This window comes from Muntiacus reevesi, chromosome 8 (genome assembly GCF_963930625.1).
Source record: "Muntiacus reevesi chromosome 8, mMunRee1.1, whole genome shotgun sequence".
Taxonomy (NCBI): domain Eukaryota; kingdom Metazoa; phylum Chordata; class Mammalia; order Artiodactyla; family Cervidae; genus Muntiacus; species Muntiacus reevesi.
The window spans coordinates 88,777,138-88,792,343 of record NC_089256.1 but is presented as its reverse complement, the minus strand read 5'-3'; the positions used below and the strand labels follow the sequence as shown (position 1 = coordinate 88,792,343).

The 15,206-nt window shown below is 42.7% G+C and overlaps 1 protein-coding gene across 2 annotated transcripts in view; it reads left to right on the top strand.

Moving 5' to 3' along the window:
* ARHGEF26 (Rho guanine nucleotide exchange factor 26) overlaps positions 1-15,206 on the top strand; it is a 130,998-nt gene that overhangs the window by 73,060 nt on the left and 42,732 nt on the right. For both annotated transcript variants that reach the window (XM_065942705.1, XM_065942704.1), the window contains one exon: positions 3,378-3,452. In XM_065942705.1, coding sequence (XP_065798777.1) covers positions 3,378-3,452 — 75 coding nt within the window. The remainder of the gene's footprint in view (positions 1-3,377; positions 3,453-15,206) is intronic.

Below are 15,206 nucleotides of genomic sequence, written 5' to 3'. Positions count from 1 at the left end.
ATTATTCTTCTTCCGCTTAAATTATATCCTTTCTATAACATTTCCCAATTCAGTGAGAAGGTGCTGTTTGGCTAGAAAGTCCCACATGGGAAACGGTCTCCACTTTAGGCTTGTGTGGTCGCTCTAAAGAAGTTAGATTACAACCCTCACTTAACAGTTTCTGAAATGGGAAGAACCTTGACTTTGAAGTCAGGAGTACTGAATTCCTTTGCGGCTGAAACACCAGGTGTGAGACCTTGGCCTGTCACTTCACCTCTCTGGGCCTCAGTTTCCTTGTTGGGTCACTAGGATCCCTTTCTCTGTCATCTTCCAAGCTGCTACACGTGTGCTCACTGGCTTTAGTCATGTTCAACTCTTTGCAACCCCTCGGACGGTAGCCCACCAGGCTCCTCTGTTCGTGGGGTTTCCCAGCTAAGAGAACTGGAGTGGGTTGCCATGCCCTCCTCCAGGGGATCTTGCCGATCCAGGGATTGAGCCCGCATCTCTTCTTGCATTGGGAGACAGCTTCTTTACCGCCGGTGCCATGTGGGATGCCCCAAGCTGCCGAAGGGCTCCCATTTCACACGGGAAGAGTCTCTGCAGCGTCACAAGGCATAAACCTGCCCTCGTTTGCATTGCTCAGAGTGAGTGAGGAAAATCCAGACATCTGATCTTATCGCAGGGAGCACTCATGAAGAAAACACGTACTTGCTTGTGAGCAGTGCAGGACGTGACAGCGGGGAGAGCAGAGGCGGGCGGCGGGGAGCACGGCGGGGAGCACGGCGGGGAGGAGTGCCAGGCGGTGGCCCCGGAGGGCTGCATGCTGGCTGGGCCCAAACCGCCGCGGCAGCCGCAGGAGAAAGGGGTGACTGATGTGCCTCCCATCCGGCTGGTGTGCCCACAAGCACCTTTTTTTTTTTTTTTTTTTTTAAATAAAATTGACCTATAGTTGATTTTTGATATTGTGTTAGTTTCAGGTGTATAGCAAAGTGATTCAGATATACCATATGTATATATATTTTTTCAGATTATTTTCCATTATAGATTATTAGAAGATATTTACTTTTTCATACAGTAACTCCTTGTTCCTTATCTGTTTTATATGTAGTACTTTGTATCTGTTAATCCCAAACTCCTAATTTATCCCTCTCTTGCTTTCCTTTCTCCTTTGGTAACTTTAAGTTTTCTGCGTCTGTGAGGTTTTTTTTTTAATCTTTAGGTTCATTTGTATTCTTTTTTGGATTCCACATATGTGAAATCATATAGTATTTATCTTTCTCTTTCAGACTTCCTTCACTTAGTATGATAATCTCTAGGTCTATTCGTGTTGCTGCAAATGGCATGATTTCATCCTTTTTATGTCTAGTACTCCATTACATATACAAACCACACCTTAAATCAGTTGTCTGTTGATGGTCGTTTCGGCTGCTCCCATATCTTAGCTATTGTCAACAGTGCTGCTAGGAGTATCAGGTTGCATGTATCTTTTTGAATTAGAGTTTTTGTTTTTTCCGTGTATATGCCCAGGAGTGGGATTGCTAGATCATATGGTAGTTCAAAGAATATCTTTCTGATCAAGTTAAAATATCTTGGCATAGTTCAGCTTTAAATTTGGATGATAATATAATGTCAGCTTTGACATGCTTGCTTTTTATAAGTCAAAATAGAGGATAAAAATATAGCAAAAATTATGATTGTCTAAGATTACAAAATAAATTCCATTTTCTCTATTCCATTATAAATTCAAAGAAGCTGTGAAATTTACAAACTAGTAAAAGGGTAGGATTATGGTCACTTTCTTGGCCCAGCCGCACAGTGTTGAGGTTCAGCTGTCTTTTCAGAATTCACAGCACTTGCTGCTCTCCTAGGTCACCTCAGTCTACTAGTCTACTACCCTTGCACCCATCCTTGTCCATCTTGTGTGATTTAGGGACTTCTCTCCTTGTAAATATTGGGAAAATTGCAGTTTTGCAAATCTAGCTCTGATTTTTTGTTTCAATATTTATCATGTCTATCACACAGACTCTAAAAAGAAATGATACTTTTTGGGGTCAGAGACTCTTTTGAGATTGTAGATTAAGCTGTAGTCATTCTTCCTAAAAGAATGACTTCCTAGTGTGTGCAAAATTTTACATAAAATTAAAGTGTACAAAAGAAACTATGGCCTTCTCCCAGAAATAAAAACTAATATTTTTCAAACTGCTTTTGTACTCATAAGTGGGTCATGAAATTGACTTTTGAATCATGGGTAGTGTTTTTAGAAAATGAATATAGAGTAGAACACACAGTATGTGATATATACATTGTTCATAATGTGATTAAATATTATTTCATAAAAAACTTTCATTTTGTGTGCATGTGTACTAGTTGCAGCATAAAAATATTTCTTACAGTGGGGTCATAGTCAAAAAAATTTTGAGTACTTTAATATAAAACCACCAGTGGTCCGGTGTGTGCTTCTTACATGTCACACATAGCATTCCTGACACCTGACTTTCAGATTCACAGGCTTGGTGTTCCTCCGCGTGTAAGGTACCAGTGGTTTGCTAGTTTCTGGTGTCTTCCGCTTCCGCTGGATACCTGTTGCCCTCATCTGTGGCCCATGTGTGAGAATCGGGCCACCTGGGCAGAATCTCGATGTACTTAAAACATGATCTCTTCGATTTTACTTCATTTGGAGATTTAGTTACATTGTTAATTGAGGGTAACATTTTTAACAATTGGAATGGTTTTGTTGGCTTTGAACGGATATAGTTTCAAAAGTTATGTGTAATTCATTATGTCTTCAGTTGACGATTTTTGAACTCAATTTTACCATCACAAAAATTGCAGTATAAGCATATCAAGAAAAAACCCAGCAGCCATTTTTTCTTGATCTTTTTCTTCACATGATATCATCTGCAAATGTAATAACCTCTAATAATGATGATGATAACAGGGATCATTGAAGTAATTTTGTCATTGTTTGAAGACCTACTGTATGCAGGTTATTCATAAAGAACTTCCCATGCATTATCATTTAACTTTTTTAGCAGCCTTGTGGCTTTATAGGTGGCTTTATCCCAATTTTACAGATGAGGAAATTGAGGCTTATAGAAGCTTATAAGGGAAGGTGACTTGCCCAAGGTCGAATAGCTCATAAGGAGCAGATCTAGAATTAGAAACCAGATTCACCCACCTCTGAAGTCTATCCTCTTATTAAATCATCCTCTGGATGAACATGGATTCTATGCTTTTAAAGACTATTTCCTATTTTAATATTGTCTTTATACTCATCCATAGTATTGTCTTCAGCATTGTTAGGTTTGCTATGAGTAAGAGTACATGGCTGGACATTGGTTTTATTTTACTTAATAGAATAAATCAGCTGATTTTGTTCTTCTTTTATTTTATTGCAGACTATCTGTCAAAAGACACCTAAGGACTCTCCGAAATATGAAGTCTGCAAAAGAGCCTTAAAGGAAGTGAGCAAGGTAACTGTTGAGTAGCTAATCAGACAATAAAACACTCAGATCCCTCAGAAGAGAACCTGTCTGGATTTGATGCTAAAAACTGGTTGATTCTCACAGCCATTTGTGCACCATTCTTTAAGTAGTTGAAAAACAAAATTATGTTTTCTGTACTCAAGTGAAATTGGTATTTTTACTATTTCAGACAGTCTTAAGGGCCTTTAGAGATCTCATTTTCTTTTGGTGCCTGAATAGCTGTTTATCCATTCTCTCATTCAGGAAATATTTATTGCATATTCACTACAGTGCCAGGGGCAATGCCAGCCCCTGACAATGTGAGGATGAATAAGACATGTGTGGTTACTGCCCTCATGGAATGTGCTGCACAAAGGGGAAGGCAGACATGAAATAAGAGTTACAGTAAAGGGTGGTGAGTGACATGAGAGGAAGAACATAGAAATGTTGAGGCTGAAACCTGGAGCAAGAGCAGCTTTGAGCCAGGGTCTGGGGAGGGGTGTTTCAGGAACATGCAAAGACCCAAAGACTTGTTTGCAGAATTTGAACTAGAATGTTCTTCACGTGACTAAAGCCCAGTCCAGGAGAGAGAGCCCAGAGGACCCATGTTAAGGAATTGTGAACCTTATCCTAGGATGCTGTGGGAGCTACAGATTCATGTGCTGTGAAGTTGGCAGTGAGCATGGGCCCCAGTGATGAAGCCTTTACAGTTGCTTAGGTTACAACGACCAGAGCCTATACTGATATGATACTAGAAGGCAAAGAAGCAACACTGGGGAGGTAGGCGTGGAGATGACTTGGGTGGGTATATTTATGGACATGATTCAAGGAAAATCGTCCCTGTCTCAGGCAGCTAGATGGATGCTCTTACTTCCATAGTACGAGCATAGGGAGAAGCTGATGATTCCATCGTGGGTGTGTTGGAATTGAGATTCCTGTAGAATATCCAAGTCAGGAGCTCAGTGGAGAGACTTGAACTGGAGACATGGGTTTGTGGATCATCAGTATGGGCATGATTTTTGAAGCTGGGAAAGTGGGTGAAAAGTACCCAGGAGTGTGTAGAGTAAGAAGAGTGTTGAGGTTCAGCCATGAAGAACACCAGGCTTCACCTTGTGTAGGGGAAAGGAAACAGCAGAGGAAACTTGAAAAACAACAGAAGTACTAAAGTAGGAAAGTGAAAGTCGCTCAGTCATGTCCAACTCTTTGAGACCCCATGGACTATACAGTCCATGGAATTCTCCAGGCCAAAATTCTGGAGTGGGTAGCCTTTCCCTTCTCCAGGGCATCTTCCCAACCCAGGGATCGAACCCAGGTCTCTCTCATTGCAGCTGGATTCTTTACCAGCTGAGCCACAAGGAAAGCCCAAGAACACTGGAGTGGGTAGCCTGTCCCTTCTCCGGTGGATCTTCCTGATCCAAGAATTGAACTGGGGTCTCCTGCAATGCAGGCAGATTCTTTACCAACTGAGCTGTCAGGGAAGCCCTCTAATGGTCTGGCAAATGGCGTGTAATTTGGTGGAAGGAAGGGCAGCCCCGCTGGCTGCTCTGGAAAGACAAAGTGAGAGAGTGATCGCTGCGTTCCCCGGGTGTGTTTATTACCAGGTGAGTTGTGTCCTTGCGGGGTAGGTGTGGAAGCCAGGTTGGCGCATGTGGAGGATGAAATTGTGCGCCAGTGAGTGTAGCTGTTTCACCCACTGGGCTGTGAGGGTAAAATGAGTTGAAAGGGAAGTGAGGGAGGGTCTTCTTTTGTTTAAAGGTTAGAAAATTGTGGGTATGTTTAAATGCTCACAGGAATAGTTCGCTGAGAAAATGCAGCTGAAGGTTTGAGAATCAGTGAGGATATGAGATGAGCTAGACCCAGGAGAGCAAAGCCCGTGATCACAGAAACATCCTAAGCATCTCTAGGCTGCCTCGAGTTTTGTGCATCTTTGTGATACTTGACTGTGAAGCACTGTTTCTTTCAATCAACTTTGTCAATTGAACTTTATGTTGAATTTTACTGTTTCAACTTTATTTTTTAAATATTTTTATGTGGACCATTTTTAAAGTTTTTATTGAATTTGTTACCTTATTGCTTCTTTTTTATGTTTGGGGTTCTTGACCCCAAGGCTTGTGGGATCTTAGTTCCCTGACCAAGGATTGAACCCGCACCCCATGCTTTGGAAGGCAAAGAAAGACTCCACCACTGGACCATCAGGGGAGTCCCTCAGTCAACTTTAAACTGACTCCATTTTATTTATCCTCATCTTTGCCAATAAATTACTACAAAATCACGAGTTTTATAAGCTAGTTGTTCATTTTTCTAACACATTTTTATACTAAAAATTAGTTTATCTGTGTCTTAGCTCATTTGGGCTGCTAGAACAAAGTACCTCAGACTGATTGGCTTATAAACAGCAAATTTCTTTCTCAGTTCTGGAGGCTGGAAGTCTGAGATCAGGGAACCAGCAGAGTTGGCTGGGATCCCTCTTCCAGCCAGGTTGCAGACTTCTCGCAGCCTTGACAAGGCAGAAGGGAGCAAGGCGGCTCTTTGGGGCCTCTTGTATAAAGCACACCACCATTCATGAGGGCTCTATCCCATGACTTCTGAGCAACTCCCAAAGGTCCCCACTTCCTAGTACCATCGTCTTTGGGAGTTAAGATTTCAATAAGTATTTTGGGAGGATGTGAACATTTAAACTATAGTGATCTATAGTGATCTGCCAACCACTTGAATGCATCTCTTGCTCCATCAGAGAGGGAGATACACATATCCCACTTTGCAAAAACACTAAGTGAAGAAACTTAGCCTGACAGGTATGAAGTTGCCTATGATCCTGCTGCCCGTGGTCTCTCCTCCAGGACCCCAAATCCTGTAGTGGATGGGGGCATCTGTAGGAGAAGCTACTTGGAGAAGTTGAGTCTTGGATATGAAAGAGAGTGTCAGATTCTGTTTGGTTGTAACTGAGAAGCTGGAAAAAAATTCACAGAGAAAAAGGAGGAAGGTAGTAGTGATTGATTTGAATTAGGAATGATACCTAATTTTTTCGAGACTTTTACGTCCCAGTTTGAGTAGACTGCCATGTTCCTTTAGGCATCGCTGTTTGACTTGATTTGGCACTGGTGCTTTTAGGGCAGGCTGGCAAAAATTAATTGCCTTACCTTGATACAGGGCTTCCCAGGTGACGGTAGTGGTAAAGAACCCACCTGCCAGTGCAAGAGACTTAACAAACATGGGTTTGATTCCCGGGTTGGGAAGATCCCCTGGAGGAGAGCATGAGAACCCACTCCAGTGTTCTTGCCTGGAGAATCCCATGGGCAGAGGAGCTGGTGGGCTGCAGTCCGTGGGGTCGCCAGAGTCAGACACAACTGAAGCAACTAAGCATGCAGTACCTTGATACTTACTACGTGAAAGACCCTCTGTGAAGAATTGCTGTTTCAGTGACCTAAGCAAGTGTTTTCTCTAGGACAGCATTTTTCTCTCTTGCATAGGAGTCATGAACATCAGGATTATAACCTCAGTCTCTAGATGTAGGAAACTGAGGTCATCAGTACTGCCAGCTCAAGGATTCATCTTCTTTTTATTTGTGCAAGTTACCAGTGGGTTTTTATAGATGGGAAAACAACGTCAGTATTCTTAACCAAAAGATTATGCACACAGAGTGTTTATGGTTCGAAATCAAAATGCAGACTTTCACTTGCTTGCTCTTTCTGAAATGAGAGAAACTGAGAGTTCTCAATACTTACGTTACAGTGAAATTTTGTGTGTTGAGACCCAAATTTTTAGAAGCAGATTCCACCTAGGGCCCTTGGGCAAGTCTCTCTAAATCATTACTCATTCTTGGGGAAAAATGAGTAATATGTTTTTTGGTGATCAAAATGCTAATGAAATGTATTTGCCTAGTGCAAATAATACTTCAGTGAAATTGTTCATGTGTATTGATGAAATGATGGTGACAATTTTTCTGAATTGGGGCAGTTGGAGAGACTTCTTAGTCTGAAAACAACATGTTTCTATCAAGTGAAACATGTATGTACTTTCTGATTTTCTGCTTCTATGCGGGAGGTGGAGCTGGGAGGAGGGCAGTTTCCTGGGAACCTGATAGTTCAGCTGGTGCAGAGTCTAAGAGCTGGTCTGTGTCTAAGGAATGGTGGTCAAGAGATGGTTTCTGATGCCAATGAAATCTCCCCTGCTGTTGCCTTCTATTTACTCTCCCACAGAAAGAGAATAACTGCTTTAACTCACACCTCATAAAATTTCTACTTCTATTTGGAGATAGTATTAAGTTCTAAGCTCTTTTGCTAGTGGCAGAAGAGCCAAGTCCTCTTGAATCTTTTCCTGTAACTTGCCACTTCAGCTGTTTACAAAGAGGTAGATAGCTGTTAACACGAAAAGATCTCTAAGCTGTATTAAGTGAAGAACATGAAGTTGCAGAACAGAACAAATAGCATAATGAATCTAGATAATAAAATGCGTTTGTATACATATGTGTGTCAGAAATAGTATTGAGAATCACACTCAAACTTTCAACCGTGGTTGCTGATGGTGAAGAGACAGGAGTGTGGCAGGGAGGAATTTATTTTTTGTTTTGTTTTTTTCACTATTTAAGTATTGCTCTGAAAGAATGTATGTAAAGTTTACAAAGGTACATTTTTAAAAGTAGTAAGTGTCCATTATAGAAAATTTGAAAATTTGAAATAAGAGAAAACAAAATGTATTAGTAATCTTGTTGAAGGTAATGACTGTTGTCATTTTATGGTGTGTGCTTCCAGTGAATGTAAATGTACTTTTAAACATGGATTCATGCGGTGCCCATTCATTTACTGTTCTAAATAGTGCCGCATGGCCTTGCATAAATGGTTGTGCTCCTCTGATGATTTCTGTTGTAAAACGTTTCCGGAAGTGGGTTTATTGGGGGGGGAAAGCTTGGTATGTTTTAAGGGCCCCCAAGTACCTGTAAGAAAAATTGTCCCTGTGTCCATGACAACCGGAAGTATTTCTAAGTATCTTTCCCCCAGCATCGAATATTCTTTTCATCTTTGTGAATTTGACAAATTGAAAATATTTTGTTTTTATTTATACTTCATTAGAGAGATTGAGGTTTTTTCCCCCACACATAAGTTTTGCCTAAAGCAAAAAATTTAGTGAACTAAATTTAATAAAGCTTTGACAGATGTTGAAGGAAGGCACAGTTTCAATATGCAGAGGCTGATTTTACGGAAAATACGAGAGCACACATATCCAAATTAGTGCTTGTCCCTTAAAATAGTCACTAAACAGAGTCCACTGAGGATACCATTCCTTGGGGAACGATTTTGATTTTCATATGCCTTCAGAAGTGCTGGCTGATGAACTTGGTGTTTGGAAGTTTAGGAAATAAAGATGATGAATTTATTTTCCATTTTCCCTTTCATTTTAAAATGGGATAAAGGAATTGTCCCCCCCCCCCCCCACTCCTCTTTTTATTTTTTACTTTTTTTTACCTTTTGGAAAATTTTTCGCTATTAATTTGCCACCATTTCCCACCTGAAGAATATAAAGTTAACATTTATCCTTGTACTTTGAGGAAGAGGAACGTTGATCACGAGAATACACTACATAGGTATGTGAGCAAGGCTGAGACCATTTTCTAACGAGAAATTCTAGAACTGTGCTCTTCTCAGGGCTGGCGACTTCCCAGCACAAAAACAGCGGTGCAATCTCTTGCTCAAATGATACTGAAGACACTTGTAGAGTTGCACTGCCCGATGCAGAAGCCAGCAGCCAGTTGTTGCTCAGTCACTGAGTCATGTTCAGCTCTTTTCGACCCCGTGGACTGTGTCACGTCAGGCTCCTCTGTCCTCCATCATCTCCGAGAGGTGGCTCACATTCGTGTCCATCAAGTTGGTGATGCTATCTAACCACCTCATCCTCTGCCACTCTCTTCTCCTTTTGCCTTCAGTCTTCCCCGGCATCAGGGTCTTTTCCAATGAGTTTATCCCCCCACCTTTTTTATCCCCAAGCTTATTTGTTTTTAATTGAAGGAAAATTGCTTCACAATATCGTGTGGGCCTCTGCCATCCATCACCATGCGTCAGCCGTAGGTACACACGTGCCCCGCCCCCTTTAAATTCCCTCCCACCTCGCATCCTTTCTCACCCCTCTAGGTTGTTACAGAGCCCTGGTTTGAGTTCCTTGAGTCATAGAGCAAATTCCCATTGGTTACCTGTTTTATACACAGTAGGGTGTATGCTTCTGTGTCACTCTCTCCATTTGTCCTACCTTCACCTTCCTCCCCCGACCCACGTCCGTAAGTCTGTTCTCTATGACTGTATCTCCACTGTCGCCCTGTGAATAGGTTGGTCAGTACTGTCTTTCTAGATTCCGTAAATATGAGTAATATATTACGGTATTAGTTTTTCTGACTTACTTCATTCCGTATAATAGGCTATAGGTTCTTCCACCTCATTAGAACTGACTCAAATGGATTCATTTTTTATGGCTAAGTAATATTCTATTGTCTACATGTACCAAATTCTTTATCCATTCTTCTGATGTTGGATATCTAGGTGGCTACTGTGTATTAGGTATTATGTAAATAGTACTGCAGGGAATATTAGGGTACATGTGCCTTTTTCAGTTTTGGTTTCCTCAGGGTATATGCCCAGTAGTGGGATGTAGACTCTTTGATGATGGCCATTCTGACTGGCTTGAGGTGATACCTCATTGTAGTTTTGATTTACATTTGATGTTGAGCATCTTTTCATATGGTTGTTAGCCATTTGTAAGTCTTCTTTGGAGAAATGTCTGTTTAGGTCTTCTGCCCACTTTTTTGATTGAGTTTCTCTGGTATTCAGTTGTAGGAGCTGCTTATATATTTTGGAAATCAATCCTTTGTCAGTTATTTCATTTGCTAGTATTTTCTCCCATTCTAAGGGTTGTCTTTTCACCTTGTTTGTGGTTTTCTTTGCTGTGCAAGACCTTTTAAGCTTAATTAGGTCCTACTTGTCTATTTTTGTTTTTATTTTCAGTATTCTAGGAGGTGGGTCATAGAGGATCTTGCTATGATTTATGTTATACATTGTTCTGCCTGTGTTTTTCTCTAAAAGTTTTATAGTTTCTGGTCTTATATTTAGGTCTTAATTCATTTTGAGTTTATCTTTGTGTATAGGGTTAGGAAGTGTACTTTGTTCTATACGTAGCTGTCCAGTTTCCCCAGCACCACTTACTGAAGAGACTGTCTTTTCGCCATTTTATATTCTTGCCTCCTTTGTCAAAGGTGGGGTGCCCATAGATGCCTGGCTTTATCTCTGGGCTTTCTATCTTGTTCCATTGGTCTATATGTCCCCCTTTTTAAAGCACTTGTAAATGACCTCTGAAAGCAGCTTATGCATTGTTGTTCAGATGTGTCCTACTCTTTGCCACCCCATGGACTGCAGCACGCCGGGCTTCCTGTCCTTCACTGTCTCCAAGAGTTTGCTCAAACTCATGTCCATTGAGTTGATGATGCCATCCAACCATCTCATCCTCTGTTGCCCCTTGTCCTCCTGCCCCCAATCTTTCCCAGCATCACGGGCTTTTCCAATGAGTCAGCTCTTTGCATCAGGTGGCCAAAGTATTGGAGCTTCACCTTTAGCATCAGTCCTTCCGATGAATATTCAGGACTGATTTCCTTTAGGATCAACTGCTTGATCTCCTTGGAGTCCAAGGGACTCTCAAGAGTCTTCTCCAGCATCACAGATCAAAAGCATCAATTCTTTGGTGCTCAGCCTTCTTTATGGTCCAACTCTCACATCTGTACATGATACTGGAAAAAGTATAGCTTTGACTAGATGGACCTTTGTCAGCAAAGTGATGTTTCTGCTTTTAATACACTGTCTAGGTTTGTCGTAGTTTTTCTTCCAAGGAGCAAGTGTCTTTTCATTTCATGGCTGCAGTCACCATCTGCAGTGATTTTGGAGTCCCAAGAAAATAAAGTCTGTTGCTGTTTTCACTTTTTCCCTATCTATTCACCATGAAGTGATGGGATCAGATGCCATAATCTTAGTTTTTTGAATGTTGAGTTTCAAGCCAGCTTTTTCATTCTCTTTTTTCACCTTTATTAAGAGGCTCTTTAGTTCCTCTTCGCTTTCTGCCATTAGGGTGCTATTATCTGCATATCTGAGGTATTGATATTTCTCCCTGCATTCTTGATTCCAGCTTGTGCTTCATCCAGCCTGGAATTTCACATGATGTACTCTGCATGTAAGTTAAATAAGCAGGGTGAGAATATACAGCCTTGATGTACTGCTTTCCTGATTTGGAACCAGTCTGTTGTTCCATGTCCAGTTCTAACGGTTGCTTCTTGACCTGCATACAGGTTTTTTAAGAGGCAGGTAAGGTGATCTGGTATTCCCATCTCTTTAAGAATTCCTAAAGTTTATACATTATCATTTGCTATTTGCTGAGTGTTCCTTGTGTCTTGGGCACTGGGCCAGGCACTTAACTATCAGATATGGACATTTCAGTCTCTGTTCTCCAGTCTTTTAAGAAAAGTAATACCCAAGATGAGACCTGAAAGACAAACAGAGTGGTATAAATCTAGATAAGAAGGAGTCAGTTGGACAGAGTTGGGTGAAGGGCATTCAGGTGGAGGGAAACACATCAAAAGTGTGAAGGACGTGGCAGAGGGAGGACCTTTGGCCGGAAATTCAGTAGCACTGAGGCCCAGGGTAGAAGAAGTAGGGTCGGGCAAGTAGGTGCCAGAGCCTCATCTTGGTGAGATTTAATTCTGGAAGCTTCAAAGGGCCTTTTAAAGATTTCAAGCTGAGGAGTTTCATGATCAGATTTGAACTTACAAAGACTGGACATGTTTTTCTGGAGGTCACAGCATTAACGAGATACTATGAACTGCGCAGGCTTTGCTCGATGCAGCACATGGCATCTCTAGTTGTGGTGTGTGCGTGCTCAGTAGTGACTGTGAGCGGGCACTCTAGTTGCCCAAGGCATATAGGGTCTTAGTTGCCCGATCAGGGGTCGCACCTGTGTCCCCTGCATTGGAAGGCAGATTCTTTGGACCACCAGGGAAGTCCCTCGGCTCCTAGCTTTGAGCAGGTGGACCACCAGTCCTTGCATCAATAAACTCTTCATACCACTGGGACCTAAAGATATGCTGGAGATAGGCATACCCTTTAAACCCAGAAAATCCGTCAAGTGATTGGAAATCGTCCAAACGTCCATCAGTTGGGGATGGAATAGGTGCGCTGTGGAAGCACATGTGCTCACCGCGTATGTTGCATCCTGCTACTGCTTTGCTGAAAGCCTGCGGGTGGCTTCTCTTTGCACTTAGAACACAACCCACACGCCGAAAGAGCCTGCGTGCTTTGACCCTGGCCTGGCCCTTCAGTTTCCCCTTGTGCCATTTTCCTGTGTCGGATCTTATTCCTCAGGCACACGGCAGTCTGCTTCCCGTGTTCGCTCTGCCCGGCCCAGTGCTGCGCCTCGATTGCGCGCTACAACTCCCCTTGTTCCTTCGGCGCAGCTCAGAGGAACTCTAAGGAGAGGCCCCCGACTCTCTCCCCACCCTCTTCCTCCCTGGACCCCTGCCCACCCCGTTTTTTCCTTAAGATTTCAGTCTCTGATTATTGTGTCTGCCCTTCTTTTATGACAGTAGGGACTGTAGATCTCTTAAGTGTTGCAACCTTAGCACCTGACACATACCAGGTACAAAATAAACTTGTTTTTCAGTGAATGCTCTATTTATAAGGAGAAATATTGTCAAGTGGAAAAATTAAGTCCCAGACAAGCATTGGGTGATCCATTTACAAAAATAAAATAATTTTTACACATCACATGTGTGTATTTATATGTTCATATAATCATGGGAAAAAAGGAGGAAGTGTGTAACCCATCTTGTTTCCAGTTAACCTCCGTGAAGTAGGATTAGGTCAGAGCCTTTTCTGGCCTGATGTGCTAGCATTTCTTTTCAGAGTAGGAGCTACTTAGTAAAGCACCGATATTAAGTAAATCTAATCGGAATTTCTAGCTTCTGTTTTTAACAAGCACACTGTCTTTATGGCCGATGATCCTTGTTATGGGCATGTTTTACAGATTTTCCAGTTAATGAGAAATTAACAATACAAACTTTCTTGTGGCTCTTGGGTGGATCCTCTGCGCACATTACTCTACCCACAGAACGCTTCACTTCTGACCCTTGTGGTCTCCAATGTGTGCGGCTTTCCCCACGCTGAGCAACCTGCCCTCCCAGCTCGGTGGCTTTGCGCGTGTGTGCGTGCTAAATCACGTCCATCGTGTCCGACTCTGTGGCCCATGAACTGAGTGGCCCACCAGGCTCCTCTGTCCGTGGATTCTCCAGGCGAGAATACTGGGGTGGGTTGCCGTGCCCTCCTCCAGGGCATCTTCCCGACTCAAGGATCCAACGCGTGTCTCTTGTGTCTGCCTGCACTGGCAGGCCGGTTCTTCACCACTAGTGCCACCTGGGAAGCCCGTGTGGCTTCCTCTATTCAATTCAGTTTTCACTCCGCCTGGAGATAGCGCATCCCACTGGATAAGGGCTCAGGCCCCCCAGGCCACACCCCAGACTTCACTCTGGTTACTCTTCACGAGTCCAGGTTGTTACCTGTGCTTCTGACCCACTGGCTATAAATCGGAAGTTTCCACCACCTGCCCTCTGCTTAGGTTTGATTAATTTGCTCGAGGGGCTCATAGAACTCAGGAAAACAGTTTACTTACTAGATTGGTGGTTTGTTACAAAGGATGCTAAAGAATATGAGTGAGCAGCCAAAGGAAGAGATAGGGTGAGGTCCAGAAGGGTCCCAAGCTCCGAATGTCCTATCCTCAGAGTTTGAGATGCCATCTTCTTACCAACCTGGAATTTCTCCCATTCCAGAATTCAGCAGTTTTTCTGGAGGCTTCTTTACATGGGCATGATTTATTAAATCACTGCTCAGTAGTGATCAAGTCATATCTTGCCCCTCTTCCGTCCCTGCAGGTCAGATGGTAGGCCTGAAAGTTCCAGTCTTTCCTCTAATTATTTGAATGGTTCCCTTGGCAACCAACCCCATCTTTAGGAGCTTTCCGAAAATCGCCTCATTAATATAAATTCAGCAAGGTTGAAAGGGGCTTGTTATGAATAACAGAAGATACCCAGTTTACTTTTATGTCCTGGAGCTATTTCGGGAACTGGTAACAATACTAAATTATAGCCAAAGATGCCCCCAAGGCTCTTATATAGGAAATTACAAGGGTTTTAGGAGCCATGTGCCAGAAACAGTGGCTAGGAGACAAAATATCTGTTTTATTATAAATCACAGTATCACAGCTACTCGTCCAAGGACTGTTAGTCCATCTATTTGTAGATAACTCAGTAGTGCTAATTAAACCGCATTCCCCTCAGCTTGAAGAGTCACTGACTATTCGGTTCCAGCAGAAGGCTGTCCTCCTCTAGCATCCAGGTCACCCGCCACATGCCTGGAGCCTAGCATTCAGCTGAGAACTTGCCCTTGAAGTCCGGTATTCTGCCCTCAGTCTGCTCTGATTTGAATTGCCCTGGGCTTGGTGGGGCTCCCAGGGGTGAAGGCGAGGAGCGGGGGCAGAACGGACAGGTTGGACCACGCAGTGAACCTGCCTCGTGTATGTGAAGCGTGTGATGTGGTAACACGCATAACACGAGGACGTGTGTCCCTGAAAACTCTCAGGGCATTCTTCCTCTGTCTGCACATCCTAATGACACCACTTCCAACTGGGTACGGAGTCTTGACTGTGTGAGGCTGGAGATTCTTGAACTGTCTGGAGTTTTCCAAAGTG